The 15,599-nt window shown below is 42.0% G+C and overlaps 1 protein-coding gene across 16 annotated transcripts in view; it reads right to left on the reverse strand.

The window, feature by feature from the left end:
* Positions 1–15,599, reverse strand: part of RUFY3 (RUN and FYVE domain containing 3) — a 140,827-nt gene that overhangs the window by 35,680 nt on the left and 89,548 nt on the right. For all 16 annotated transcript variants that reach the window (XR_006353583.1, XR_006353581.1, XR_006353582.1 and 13 more), the window contains 5 exons: positions 13,137–13,238; positions 10,569–10,692; positions 8,979–9,040; positions 6,821–6,886; positions 5,132–5,201 (listed from right to left, as the gene is read on the reverse strand). Coding sequence is in view for 13 of the 16 variants with exons in the window: in XM_043971160.1 (XP_043827095.1) it covers positions 5,132–5,201; positions 6,821–6,886; positions 8,979–9,040; positions 10,569–10,692; positions 13,137–13,238 (424 nt within the window). In the remaining 3 variants the exon portion in view is untranslated. The remainder of the gene's footprint in view (positions 1–5,131; positions 5,202–6,820; positions 6,887–8,978; positions 9,041–10,568; positions 10,693–13,136; positions 13,239–15,599) is intronic.

Here is a 15,599-nt window from a genome sequence, read left to right on the forward strand (position 1 = left end):
GCTTCTATCTCAGCAATCACTTCTTCCATAGTAGTGAGAGTCAAACTCAAAAGAGAAGTTTCCCTTCTCGGTTCCTTCATCTTTGAAGACTGAATTTGTTAGTAAGGCAAGTCAGGACATTTTTAGCTGCTTTGCATGAGAACTCCATATATACCAAGGTTCCCCTATCATGTCACTTTGAAAAGCCTGTTATTCAGTTCCTAAATTGCTCACCTCTTTCACTGTTCTGTCCAGGTAGCCTATAGTATAATCCGATAGTATATAGTAAAAGCCTATAATATAATATAATATAATATAATATAATATAATATAATATAATATAATATAATATAATATAATATAATATAATATAATATAATATAATATAATATAATGTTTTTCTTTCTCCCTCTACTGGCTTTCACGTAAATGCTCTTCACCTCCCCTCTGGTCTCTGGGATTTCTCTGAACATGCCTTCTTAAAATACAATGCTATCTACCACTATCTTTCCTTTCAGCCATCTCTGTTTCCTTTGAATAAGGTTATTATATTCATTCAGAACCATATTCAAACCAGGGTTTTCAGCTGTCCAAATCCTAGTGATCCCTCTGAGGTCATACAGGCCTCCTTGCATTAGAACCATTTGCTCAATGTTTAAACTATGGGCATTTGTATGAACATTTTTTTTGGTGGGGGGGGAAATGGGGGTTAAGTGACTTGCCTGGGGTCACACAGCTAGTAAGTGTCAAGTGTCTGAGGCCGGATTTGAACTCAGGTCCTCCTGAATCCAGGGCCAGTGCTCTATCCACTGTGCCACCTAGCTGCCCCTGTATGAACATTTGAGGCTAAAGGTTCTGTTCTTGGCTTCTGTCTCTTGCAAACATTTCCATTAGCTTTCTTGTTCCTTTCTTCCTGCATTGCAGCTATGCCCCATAGTATCAGGCTGGGGGCTATACAAAAGCAATCTTTTTCCTTTCCTATCCTTAAAGCCATTTTGATAAAATCTGTAAGATTCCAGAAAAATGCACTCTTTTAAAAAAATCAATAATGAGTTAGAACATTTTTTTAATATGGTTATTAGATAACTGATTATTTCATTTGAAAACTTCATATCTTTTGATCATCTATCAACTGAGGAATGGCTCTTATTTTAAGAAATTTGACTCACTTCTCTACGTGTTTGAGCAATGAGGCCTCTCAGACAAACTTGCTTCAAATTTATCTCTTTTTGTTTTAAAAATGCACTCTTGGGGCAGCTAGGTGGCGCAGTGGATAGAGCATTGTCCCTGAGTTCAAATCCAGCCTCAGACACTTGAGACTTACTAGCTGTGTGACCCTGGGCATGTCACTTAACCCCAATTGCCTCACTAAAATTAAAAAAAAAAATGCACTCTTGCCATAGCCATCTCTAGGTAAAAACATGCCATCCCTACATCTTAGGGCACAAATCCCATTCTCTGACACCGTTTCAGAGTCACTTCCCCACACTGATTTTTCTCTCCTTCCCTTCAATGGGAAAGAGTAAGGAAAACACAGCCTGTGCCTCTATGGTCTTTATTTTCTTGCCCAAGGCTTTATAATCTTTGTCAATACTTTTTATGTTTATCGACTCATTCTGGCAGTATCTTTTATGCCCTCATCAGGCATCACCAGTTGTTATTGATTTTGATCACTCTTGGGATGTTCTCGGCTATGTCACAGATATATACTCTGGGAAGAGAACAGAGTTCTCTGCTTGTTGCCCCCGGGTCTACACAAATCGCTGCAGCAGGATCTAGGCCCCAGTAATGACAGCTCCTTACTAGATAACCCACCTCCTTCCTCAGAGTCTATGACTCCACTACATAATTCTCTGGATAACAATGGCCTTATTCCTCCAAGGACATCCAGCGCTCTCCTCCTACACTAAAAAGAGCCTCAGGTTGGCTTTTAAGATCAAAGTGTACAGTGAACACTTCTTTCTTTCTTGCCTCAGGATAACATTCTTCCACTTTCCTTTTTTTTTTCTTTTTTCTTTTTTGGTGAGGCAATTGGGGTTAAGTGACTTGCCCAGGGTCACACAGCTAGTAAGTGTTAAGTGTCTGAGGCCAGATTTGAACTCAGGTCCTCCTGTCTCCAGGGCCAGTGCTCTATCCACTGAGCCACCTAGCTGCCCCTCTTCCACTTTCCAACTCAAAGAAAAGTCCAAGTCTTCTAACCTTCAAATGAAGACTCCCCACCCCCACCCCCACCCCCACCCCCCAACACACTTGGGACACTGAGTAGTCCATTGACTGTGGCAGAAAAACAGACACTGTACACAATCCAGTCAATACACAGTTTCTCCCTCCCTCCACCATATTGGTTAAGATTTTCAGCCTTTGCTTGTTTGTTTCTTCTGGTGCAGGGCAATGAGGGTTAAGTGACTTGCCCAGGGTCACACAGCTAGTAAGTGTCAAGTGGCTGAGGCTGGATTTGAACTCAGGTTCTCCTGAATTCAGGGCCAGTGCTCTATCCACTGCACCACCTAGCTGCCCCCAATTTGCTATACTTTTAATTAATCCACATATCTTTTTGTACTTACTTTGCCTTTTCTTGACAACTAGCTTATATTTTTACTTCTTGAACCTTCCTCCTTAATCAACCTTGATTTCCATTAAAGATCCTCATCAGAACTTAATGAATCAAAGCTCATTAAGCTCTGATTTTGCTCCTCTCTCATAAGCCCCCAAAATGGAATCTAGACCAGTATCTGCACTGGGAGACTGTTCTAATTCTCTCCCAAATCAACCTCTAGCCTCCTCCATTAGTCCTTCAAAATCATCTACACAATTTCCTTCTCATTTTTGAAAACATATTCTTCATTGGAGAAAACTGCCTTTTCTTTACAATACAGTGGAAGAATACAAGTTCGGATTTCCTTGATGACGGGTTTGCTCGACCAGATAAAGAGCCAGTATTTTCTGGCATGCCTGTTCCCCTGTGTAACCCCTAGGACTTAAAAGAACATTTCAGAAGATAAGACCAGCCTGGAAGCGACTCAGTGACTGAAGAACGGGGGAAACGCATTCACTCAACAGGTTTGAATGCTGTGATTAGCAATAGTATAACATGTCTCTTAAATTCTCTGCACAACAAAAGCTCCTGAACCCAGAAGTTCTAAGGCTCCTCAGAAGCCTCTAATTTAAGTTCTTCTAGGAAGGAAAACAAGGCTAAATGCAGAATTTGCAACTGGCCAGGAGGAGACGATGGAGCAAAACCAATTTCCCTGCTTCTGCCTGGTTGAAGGCAAGAGGGGGAGGAGGAGAGGGTTGGGGAAGGTTTTCCCTCTTGCTATGTTTACATGTTTATTTTTATAAAGATAAAATTATAATAAAAAAGTTTCAGTGCTTAAAATGTATTTAGTTTATAGTAAACTGCTTTCCACTTTAATTTTTCCTCCTCAGGAAAATAAAAATCGAACCTGTAATGTTAACTATATGCTAGTTTGATATTTGTTTGGAAAGTTTTAGGAAGTTTCAAGAAAAACTGCAAACCACGCTCTTTTCTTCTTCTGTTAGGGAAGTGAAAAACTGAGAAGGAGCTTCATTTTTTCCAGTGACTTCGGTGAGCTTTTGTTCTTAATCTGTTTCCTTCTTTCTCCCCCAACAAATCATAAAGACCTAATGAAGAAATCATTGCTCCCCAAAATAGTTTGACATTTCATTTGATAATTCTTCCAAATTCCTAAGCCCAGAAGCAGGGAACTTTGCATTTGAAATATGTTTCCTGACGTTTTAATAAAAAACAAAAAAACAAAAAAACTTTGGGACTAGCCAAAGTCTTGACTCAGTCTTCAAAATGACTACCAGGCATGTTTTTATTCAGGCTTGGAAAGTACCTTTTAAATCCCCCTTCTGCATAAAAGCACCCACAAAATCAGGCATATGTATGAGCTTTTTGCTGAATTTTTCCCTCCAGTTCATACTGTTACAGCTGAGTGTACTTCTCTATTGCTATTTGCACTGAAGGAAAGATGGTACCCACAACACTGTCAAGTTTGGTGCATGGCACGGGTTTGGGTTGATCCACCTGAATACCCTTTCCTGATCTCACTGGGCAGCTCCAAGTTATCTCACCAAAGAGTTCTAATAATAAAGCCAGGCGGGGCAGCCAGGTGGTGCAGTGGATAAAGCACCGGTCCTGGAGTCTGGAGGACCTCAAATCCAGCCTCAGACACTTGACATTTACTAGCTGTGTGACCCTGGGCAAGTCACTTAACCCCCATTGCCTCCAAAACAACAACAACAACAACAACAACAATAATAATAATAATAATAATAACAATAATAAATAAGATAATAAAACCAGGCAAGAGAGCATGTTTAGAGAGTGCTCTGAGGTTGCAAAGTACTTTCATTACATTATCTCAGTGGATCCTGACCCATGAGCTGGGGGTTTTAATTATCCCCAGTTTACAGATGAGGCTTTCAGAGAGGTTCAAATCATTTTATCCCATGTATATCTGATGTGGCATGGTTAAGAGAAGCTTCTAAGGTTTTCTTTGCTGGGTGTGTGGGGTTAATGATTAAGTGATAGGAAAAATCTTCTAAAGTTCAATGCCAACTACTCTTATTACTCATGTAATAAGAGTCTGACCAAAAGTACTGACTCAGCATAAACGATGTTCGATCAATCCTGCATGAAAGTCAATAAATGACCAGCCTCTCTCTCATTGGCACGAACTCAGCATCCTCATAAACACAATGAGCAGTGTCCTCCACCTGATCAGCCACTGTGCACAAAGTCATGGACAAGAGTCCATGAATATAGGGCAGCTAGATGGCGCAGTGGATAGAGCACTGGCCCTGGATTCAGGAGGACCTGAGTTCAAATCCAGCCTCAGACACGTGACACTTACTAGCTGTGTGACCCTGGGCAAGTCACTTAACCCCAATTGCCTCACTAAAAAAAAAAAGAAAAAGAAAAAGAAGAGTCCATGAATGTTTTCTTAGATTGAAAAATTAAGACTGGATGGGGCTCTGGAGGGCAAGTTTCCTTTCCAAGTTCCAAAACTCAAAAGTCTCGACCAAAGGAGAGTGAGTCTAACTTGGATCCAAGAGGAATCACTTGTGCCTGGTAAGCACTGCACACCCAGGGCCAACCACCCCAGGAATGCCCCACCACACCTACCTCTTCAGTCAGCTTAGTGTTAGACTTCTCTAAAGCATCCACTTTGGCCTGAAGGTTGTTTACTGTTGCGCTGTCAAACAGGAAAGATAAAACAAGGCACATCTGAAAAATGGTCATCGTAAACCAGCAAACACAACTTTATCATTCAACGCCAAACAAACATTCCACCGAAGTCTACTACAATACAACCAACCCGTGTTAAGGAAGAACGGTCACAAGGTCATTAATAAGATCTTGTTTACATTTTGCACCATCATCATTTCTTAGCTTGAGCTAAGAGTAGTAATGATTATTTGTGAGAAATCTGTCTTTACAGATAATATTCTGTAAGAAACCCTAGTGGAGAAATTCAGGTCGCTCAATATTGGGACATAATGAAAGTTGAAAAGGAGGTGCTGGGCTAACTTAACAAATTATTGTCCTTTCATTCAACATGAATTCAACAAATATGATGACTATGAATATCACTGTGCATAGTAATAAGAGTGATCAATAAGAGGTTGGTTGGACCCTACCCTCACAGGGAATATAATTTAGTAGAGAGACACAAGGAAACTCCATCAGGACTCTGATTACTGTGATAACTGATCTGACTGAAGACAGCTGGTTTCTGTCCCCTCCCCCACCTACCTTTCCCCTTTCCCATCTCTTATCCCACCTCCAACAGCCACTTTAGGTTTTAACAAAAGCATGCCAAATACTCTTATCAGCCCTCCTTCCCCCCAAGATCCAACCAACCACTCCATTCAGCATTCATTAAATCGAGTTTGTATTTAGAACTGATGGTGGCCCATCTATATAGTTTTACAAAGCACCAAGTGCTTGAGGTGTATACCCATGGGGAACACTACCGGCAAAATTGCTGGATTAGATGGTTACTCTAATCCATAAGTAAAGATGGAGGACTGCAAAGGACAAAGAGACAAAGTAATTGACCCAAAGGTGAAGAAGAATTGTGTATAAATCCTCAGGAGGCTAAGCTACTGACTGACCCACTGAAAGAAAAGGCTTCTCTTCCTTGGTCAACTGCTTAAGTCATACACCTTTACAGTCTTCATCATCCCTTAAAAACACCAGGTGAACCACATATTGATAAACCTAGAGTTGGGGTGAAACAATAATGCCAGGGGCACTTGGTTCCACAGTGATTGTAAAAAAAAAAAAAAAAAGACCAACCCAACGACAAGCACTTACTAAATACCTACCATATGCCAGGCGCTGAGGATTTAAAGGAAACAGTCCCCCCAAGCCCAGCACCGGAGCCCCTATCTATCTCCCATTGCCTTTTTTAGGAGGAGGGCAACCATTTAATCCAGATTATTAAATCACCTTATCATAGTTCCGGGTACACAGTAGGTGCTTAATAAATGTTTGTTGATTAAATTGACCTGCTTATGAAAAATACTTAATAAATTCTTTGTAATATTTAACCACCAAGGGGGGGGGGCGCCAAGAAAGACTCCACTGGGCTGAGTTGGGGGTCTATTCCAGGTACTGCTGAATCACATTTTAATCAAGGGCCCTTTGGGAAGATTACCAATGATTGTGAGATGCTTTTGGATAAAGCACCTTTAAATGGGGCACAGTCTGTCTCTAGAACCTTTCAGCCAATTATGTTCCTTTTCCCTCTGTTCCCCCTTCCCTCCATTAAAATTTAGCTTATGGTAACATTATTTATTCATTATTTACTTCAAATGTCTGTTGAGTTCTTCCACATAGTTCTTCTGGTCCAAAATAGCAGTAATTTGGCCATCTCTGGGAAAGAAAGAAATGAAAATTACCCAATAACATAATAAATATTACATATAAAATAAATACTTAATACAAGAGAGATGATTCCCCTCCTGACTCACACAAAAAAAATGAGGATCATGATGCAGAGACAGGTTCAGAAAAGGGAGCTGGGTTCCCAGATGCAATGAATGCCCTTTTGGGTTCACAGCTGGGCAGCCTGGTGTCCTGCCTACATGCCTCAGCACGGGGTCAGCAGCAAGACCTAGATTCAAGTCCAGTCTCTGATGCGTACTGGCTGTGTGACCACGGCTAGTTATGGAAAAGATGAAAGGGAGTGTCCACGATTCATCAAATCTTTCTATAGTTTGAGAAATGTGAACCACGTGGGTTCTTGGTTGGTATGAAGGAGATATTCTTTAATTCTTTAGCTGAATCGCTTCCTCCCTACAGATATGGACTTCCATTCTTTTTTTTTTTTTTAAGTGAGGCAATTGGGGTTAAGTGACTTGCCCAGGGTCACACAGCTAGTAAGTGTTAAGTGTCTGAGGCCACATTTGAACTCAGGTACTCCTGACTCCAGGGCCGGTGCTTTATCCACTGCACCACCTAGCTGCCCCCATGGACTTCCATTCTAACAGCCACAAGACTCGATTTAGTGACAGTCCATTTCCCACTTGTAACAGGGTCTATTCCATTCTGCCCATCAATCAATCCACAAACATTTAGTAAATACCTACTATGTGCTAAATACTGTTAGGCACTCAAGATACAACAGGGTTATGGGACTTTGAGGTCATCATTTACTGTAATGACATAATGGTTGTCGTTTTTCTAATCCAGGAGGACCAAAATGACATCACTATGTCAGGGTCCAGGAGCAGTGTGTCTGACTGTGGCTGGTCAGACTGATAAGAGCTCAGAATGCTCTACCACAGGTGGGACACAAATAGTCCCTATGACATCTGGAGTGGAGATGGCTCTGAATTCAAACATCTCATGTTTCCAATATTTGCATGTTGTTTCTACCATACATACACCTAAGTCGTGACAGTTTAAAAATTAATGGATTTGAGGATTGGTTCAAATTTTGGCTTTGACATGTACAACCCATAATGTCCCTTAAATTTGAACTCAGGTCCTCCTGAATCCAGGGCCGGTGCTCTATCCACTGCACCACCTAGCTGCCCCAAAACAGATCTTTTTCTTAAGACCTAAGTATTCCAATATGTACAAAAGTAGACACATCCAGATTTTAATCTAGAGAAAATGGAGCATCACAAGACTGTCCAAAAATACAGCATGACCATTATAGAATTTCAGAACAGAAAAGTCATCCTTCCTCCTCAGTTTAAAGATGAAAACCAGAGAAGGGAAATGACTTATGCAAGGTCACACAAGGGTCAGAATGAGAACCCAGCTCTCCAGACTCTTGTATGAAGTGGGCTTTTCCACTATGAGAGAAAGGCCTCTTAGCTCTAACAGGGAATACCACACTAAAACAGCTATCATCACCAGGGTGAAAAACTTCTGTGTAACTGTTCCACATCTGTTAACTTATGATCTGAACACAGTGTGTCTATTTTTGGTCTATTTCTATGCCGCAGAATTCATATTTGAACATAAATTTAAGGAAGCCCAATAGTAAGATCAAATAATAGACTTTTACTAGTCGTATTTGGCTTTAATAACAAGAGGAAAGGGCACTGTCTTCTGAGACTGAGAAGTAGCTACAACCCACTGAGTGAACAAATCCTTTGAAGTAAGTGGTTCTCTAAGTGTGGTCCAGAGACTCCAGGCCTTTTCAAAGACTCCTAAAAGTCAAAACTATTTCCATAATAATCCTAAAACACTTCCATTTCTAATGCGGTCAATATCAATAGCTATAACCCACAAAAGCTCTTTGGGAGGGGGAGGTTCCTAAGAGAGTAAAGGGGTCCCTGAGACCACAAAGTTTGAAAAGACTGCGTTAAGCAAACAACATCGTTTAAAAAGAGAGTTCAACCAGGGTTGCCCTTTCCACGTCCACCATTTTGAAACTGATCTTCATAATGGACTCCCAACAACAACAATTAAGAACAGGAAAAAGAAACCGACTTTTCCTTGTACTACTTACCCTTCACTACCTTTAGTGCTGTTCCCATCCTTGAGATACATTGAAAAATCTATAACTCCAACCTACAAGAATAATTTCCAAGATTTAATGTGGAATTAGAGCTTCCCCTCCCCTGTCCTAACAAGGCCTGATATTGTAAAACATCAGATTCTAAGCATTCATTCATTCATTGATTCATTTTCATTCACTCAATCAAAAATTAAATACCTACTCTACAAAATTAGGCTAGAAATTAGACTAGGTAGGAGGTATGTAAAGACAAAAAGGAGGCTCTACCTGCTCTCAGAGAGCTTATATTTTATTGGGAGAAAAACCAGGAACATGTTAGATCTAGGTAAGCAACTGGGGGGGGGGAATTTGACACCTTTACTGAGCCTCCAGGGAACACAGGGGTTCTGGGAAGTAGCAGCAAGGAGGGACTACACATTCCTGAAAAAAGGGATGGCCCAAGCAAAGCCAGAGACAGAAGATGGCACACCTTGTACCAGCGTAACCAGGAATGACATTTACAGTAAGCTCAGAAAGGTAGACAAGGAGAGCCAGATCCTGAGAGTCAGAAGTGTATCCTTGGGCAATGGAGTGTCATAATGTGGTTGCCTTGTGGAGGACAGATGGTAGAGGGGAAGCTCTGAAGCAAGGACACCAATTAAGAGGCTTTCAGTCCTCCAGGGGACAGGTGATAAGCACCTGAACCATGTTATGGCCTAGCATTAAAACCGTCTACTTAATTTATCCAGTTCCATCCTTTTCTTTCTTTCTTTCTTTTTTTTTTTTAAAAGTAAAGCAATTGGGGTTAAGTGACTTGCCCAGGGTCACACAGCTAGTAAGTGTTAAGTGTCTGAGGCCGGATTTGAACTCAGGTACTCCCGACTCCAGGGCCAGTGCTCTATCCACTTCGTCATCTAGCTGCCCGATCCTTTTCTGATAATATATACTTGTATCTATCAATAAACATCATGATACTTGAAGAAGAAAAAAGTTGGACTGAGGAGGGTTGGAATTTTGTTTGCTACAGAAGCAACTTCTCTAAGTAAACATTATGGTTGAAAAAAGAGAGAGACAAGGACAAGTGGGAAGAATTTGAGCTTTGCTCGGCATTTCTCTTAGCCCACTTCTCCCCAAACCCACCCCCATTCCACATTCTTTAAGATTCTCATTTTCTTTCATCCCGCTTCCTTCTATTTAATTCGGGTCGGAGAGGTATCCGGGTCTTCACTTTTAAATGCCACCCCTTTTCCCTCCTCCCTTCTCCAGCCCTGAATTTTCCTTCCCTTGAGTAAAACTTGACAGTGATTCATTGCCAGCCTTTTATTCAGCAGAGGGGAAGATTTATGGCGATGCAGTGTCAATTAGGAGAGAGAAGACCATCTATCAGACACTGGCTTTTGGAAAGCATTAAAACAACCCTACCTACCTACGCTCTGTGCAAGGTCCCTTATCTCTTATATTCACAATAGAATTAATCAAAGCACTCCTAACTGACTCGTTTATAGGACTCTTCTTTAATTTGGTTGGTGGAATCAGGCTGACCTAGATGCTGAGAGCATCGTTTAACCCAGAACGACTTGTCGGCTGCCTGCAGCTGCATACCTGGGAGTCCAGATCTTCTCCTTTCATGCAGAAGTTAGCATCAATGACATTCAGACCCACTAACAAACCGGCGATGATCGCCCCTTCCTCTTCCATCATCAGGGCATTGGGCTCATAGAATTCACTGCAAGACAAATCCAGGAGAAGGCTCATATACAGAAACTTCTTTTTTTTTTTTTTGCGGGGCAATGGGGGTTAAGTGACTTGCCCAGGGTCACACAGCCAGTAAGTGTCAAGTGTCTGAGGCCAGATTTGAATTCAGGAACTCCTGAATCCAGGGCTGGTGCTTTATCCACTGTGCCACCTAGCCGCCCCCATAAACTTCACAAGAACCCTGTAACCTTAATGAAATCGGAGGTCAAAGAAAGTACGGTATTGAATCAGAACACTTAATTTCACCTAATTGTTTTATTTGTGCAGAGATCATATGAACTGAACTACAACTGATTTTTCCCTCCATTTCTTTTGCTTGGTGATCCCCTCTTAGCAAGTGGAGAAATATCTGAAAGGCAAGCAATCCCCACCCCCAAAATGGGTAAGAACAAAGGATGTAGCTGAGCTCTAAGCTTGTATAAACAAACTGCTCCCTCCACCAGTGAAGGGGAGAGTTATTTTCACTCTGTATATTGAAGGAAAGCTGAAGCCTCCTGGCTCTGTGAGCATTCTCTTCTTGCAATAACTCTCCTCCAAACCTGGGGGATCCACCAGAGTCAGCATTGTTGCTTTCAAAAGCTAAGAAATCTTGGCTCCGTCTTAGCTAACTAATATCACTGTTAGGCCACTGTATGGAGACTTCATTTTTTGTTTTCATGAGACACGGAGAGAGCAGAGAAACGTGGCCAAGCCAAGAACCCTGAGCAGAGGTGACCTTGCTTGGGAATGCCCCAAAGTTAAGGCACCGATCCCTGTTCTGCCCCAACGGGTGATCTCCTCTAGGGCCCACATTCAGCTTCTGAATTCCTTATCCACTTACGATATGTACTGTAATGATTGGAATGACGCCACCTGCTGGAGGCTTACTGTAGAAGAGTTCCGCCCATGAAGTGAAGGTCTTTGAGGGCAAGACCAGGAGTCTTTTCTTTGGCATTAGGAAGTGACGCGGGCTAGTGGGAGGAGGAAGGAAGAGACTGGCGCTCGGGCTCACTCTCTTTCCTGAGGACGCTGGTGAAGAGCGGGGCTAGAAATGTGCTCTCCCTTTAATAGATAGGAATCTAGGCCTCTCTCTCTTTACCAAATTCTTATTCTTCTTAATAAATGCTTAAAAGTCTAACTCTTGCTAAAGCTTATAATTTATTGGCGACCACTCATTAGATATTTTAGACAGTTTAGCTAGAATTTTAGCCCTTAACAGAACCATATATACCACTATCAACAATTTTGTACTAGTTAAGTCTTTCCTCCCCAATTATACAGTAAGGTTTTTTGTTTTTTGTTTGTTTGGGGTTTTTTTTTTGCAAAGACTATGAAAGGTCATTTAAAAAAATTCCTCAGTGAGTAACACACAGAAAGCCTTTGTATAAATATCTGCTGACTCAGCTGGAGGAGAATGATCCCAGGTGAATGAAGGAGTAGAAAGGGTATGGGAAAAGCTCCCCTCTGGAGGAAGGCAGGGTGGTGGTGAATGGCCTTGGATTTTTCCAAGCTTGGCTGAATTTTCTCTAGCAAAGATGGTGCTTGGTAGTGGTGACAGCGAAGAAGAAGCACATCTAAGCCGGGGGATCCACCAGGCCCTGAGCTCAATGTGTACCTGTAGCCTAAATAGTACTCATACTCCTCTAACACTCTCTCAGCTGCCTGGCTTTCTCCTATTCTGCAAAGTCTATGAGTCCCTGCCAAGAGCCACCAATACAATGCACGGCTCAAAAGCCTTCTTTGTTCTAAGGTGAGACATCTGGGCTGAATGACTTTGGGTTTTCTTTTTTTAAGTCTTATTTTTACTGACACCTTTTTTTTATACAACCTTCACTTAAAAATAGGTCCCTCCCCCTATTCCCTAGCCCATAAGCCATCCCTTATGAGGGATAAAGACAGGGGTTGGACAGACTGTTGATTTCACTCGCATATGGAATACCCAGATGAGGGAGGGAAGGAGGGAGGGAAAAGGGAGGGAGGGAGAGAGAAAGGGAGGGGGAGAGAGAGAAAGGGAGGGACAGAGGGAGTGAAGAAGGGAGGGACAGAGGGAGTGAAGAAGGGAGGGACAGAGGGAAGGAAGAAGGGAGGGAAGAAAAGAGAAAGAATGAATAAAAGAAATGAATAAAGAATAAAAAAGGGAAAAAGGCAGTTTAATAAAATCACTCAGCACATCCACCATATCTGACAACACATGCTACACATGCAGAGTGCCCCGACTCTGCCAAGAAGGGAAGGAGGTGCATTTTCTCAACTCTGGGCCAAGGTGGGTCATTTTAATCACAAAGCATTCTGTTCCATTTGAGGCTGAATGCCTCGCTGTCTCAAGGTCTGCACTGACAAATGCCAGGCACACCGTGAGTGGAAAATACAAACCCATGTCTCTCAGGTAAGAAGATCCCCCCCAAGGAGCAAAGCTCTCCAAAATGTGGCGCTCACCTGAGAAGCTCCTTCTTATTGATCAGGGCTTTCATATATTCCGAGAGCTTCTTCTGCATTAACGCCAAGCGGAGCCAGGCTCTCCCTCTGCCCACAGGTGTCCTAAAAGACAGGTAAAAGCAAGGTGAGAAGGATGTTACCATTCACAGTCACCTGGGAGCCTGACTTCAGTAACTGCAGCCAGAAACCTCTGTGGGGCGGTATTCTATCTCACGCAGAGCTAAGTGTCACAGTGCATAGAGCGCTGGCTCTGGAGTTGGCAGGACCCGAGGTCAAATTTTACCTCAGACACTTACTAGCTGTGCGACCCTGGGCAAGTCACTTAACTAACCCCAATTGCCTTAAACATCCAGGGCTATGGCCAGTCATCCTGATATCTATCTTGCCACTGGACTCAGATGGCCCTGGGAGAGAGAGTGAGGTAGGTGACCTTGCACAGCCCTGCCTCACTTAAATCCAATTCACTGCAAGTCATGACACCACCTCCTGATGTCATGGTTCTCTTTGAGAACAAAAGATCAACAACGCCACCACCAACTTCACTCCGTAGTTTCCACCAAATGGACTAGAGAATAGGTGATCAACAATATCTCCCAGGCCGTCAGCCCCAAACCCCCAGAAAATCAAATCAAATCTAATTTTATGAGCCATTCCCCCATAACAAGTCCTAGTGGATATTTTAAAAAATTGTCACTTTTTATTATTGTGACATGAACTAATATCAAGAAATGAACATACTTCTCTACGCAAAGAAAAAAGGGTACCCCCACTATAATTTTGTGTTTTAAATTTAACACATTAGTTCCAACACCTCCCCTCCTTGTCTGACACCTTCAGAATGTCTTTCTGCTATGTTCTGATTATTTTATTTATTTTTGTTTGTTTGTTTGTTTTGGGGTTTTTTTGGTGAGGCAATTGGGGTTAAGTGACTCGCTCAGGGTCACACAGCTAGTGAGTGTCAAGTGTCTGAGTCTGGATTTGAACTCAGGTCCTCCTGAATCCAGGGCGGTGGTCTATCCACTGTGCCACCTAACTGCCCCAGTTCTGATTATTTTAAAACAAGATTCATCAATGTTCTTTTTTCTTTTCAAATGTAGAGTCACTATCACTGATCCAAACAAATCTAAAATCTGCCTTGTAAACAAGTGTAGGCAGGCAGGCAGGCACACACACACACACACACACACACACACACACACACACACACACACACACACACCCCTCTCTCAAAAGCAGGTTCATACACTGGCCCTTTCTACCTAAAAATGTCTCCTCTTGCACTTCAGAATCCAATACTTGTCACCCCATGGCTTCTAGGAGTCACAACTGGTCACTAAATTAATAATTTGTGTTCTTAAGTCCTTTGCGGCCTTTACAATAGTGCAGTCTTCTGGTTCTGCCTCAGTTCACTCTGCATCAGCTCATTAAAGTCTTCTTAAGTTTCTCTGAATGCACCTCTTTCATCATTCCTTACAGTGCAATAATGTGCCATTACATTCATAAACCACCATTTGTCTCCAAAGGACGGGCACCTCCTTAGCCTAAAGTTCTTGGACACAACAAAAAGTGTTACTACAGATATTTTTGGACATGTGGGTCCTTTCTCTTTTCTTTTTTTTTCTTTTCTTCTCTCTCTCTTTTTTTTGGGGGGGGGTGTGAGGCAATTGGGGTTAAGTGACTTGCCCAGGGTCACACAGCTAGTAAGTGTCAAGTGTCTGAGGCTGGATTTGAACTCAGGTCCTCCTGAATCCAGGGCCAGTGCTCTATCCACTGTGCCACCTAGCTGCCCCCCTTTTATTTCTTTGGGATAAAACCCTACTTCTATACTGTGTGGTGGTTTTTTGGGTACAACTCCAAATTGTTTTACAAGGATGGCTAAACCACTTCACAGTTCTTTCTACAAGGCACAGGTGTGCCTGTTTTGTCAAGGCCCCTCCAATAACTGCCATCTTCTGTTTTTGATCATTTTAATCAATCGGATAGATGTGAGGTCAAACCTCAGAACTGTCTTAATGCATAGTTCTCTCATTACTAGAGATTTGGGGCATTACTGTCTACAGCTGGTCATAGCTAGATCCCCCCACCCCTCACCCTTTTGAAAACTGCCTGTTCATACTCTATGACCATTTATCTTTTGGGAATGGATTCTGTTTTTATATAACTCCATGTATGTTTAAACCTCAATTTGAGGTATTTTCTACAAAGAGGTTTCCCTCTCATTTTCGCTGCATTTTATTTCTGGGAAAACTTTCCAGTTTTCACAAAATTGTCCATTAAATCTCCTGTGAACATCTCTACCCCTTATTTGGTCAGAAACTCTCTCTATTGTTATGAAAAGTGTCTTCTTTCCTTCTCCTCTAATTTGTTTATTATCATAAAGATAATGACTTTTTATATCTAGATCATGTGTCTGCTTGGAATTTATTCTATTATATGATTTGAGATGAAGGTCTAGACCTGCTT

This window comes from Dromiciops gliroides, chromosome 6 (assembly GCF_019393635.1).
Source record: "Dromiciops gliroides isolate mDroGli1 chromosome 6, mDroGli1.pri, whole genome shotgun sequence".
Taxonomy (NCBI): Eukaryota; Metazoa; Chordata; class Mammalia; order Microbiotheria; family Microbiotheriidae; genus Dromiciops; species Dromiciops gliroides.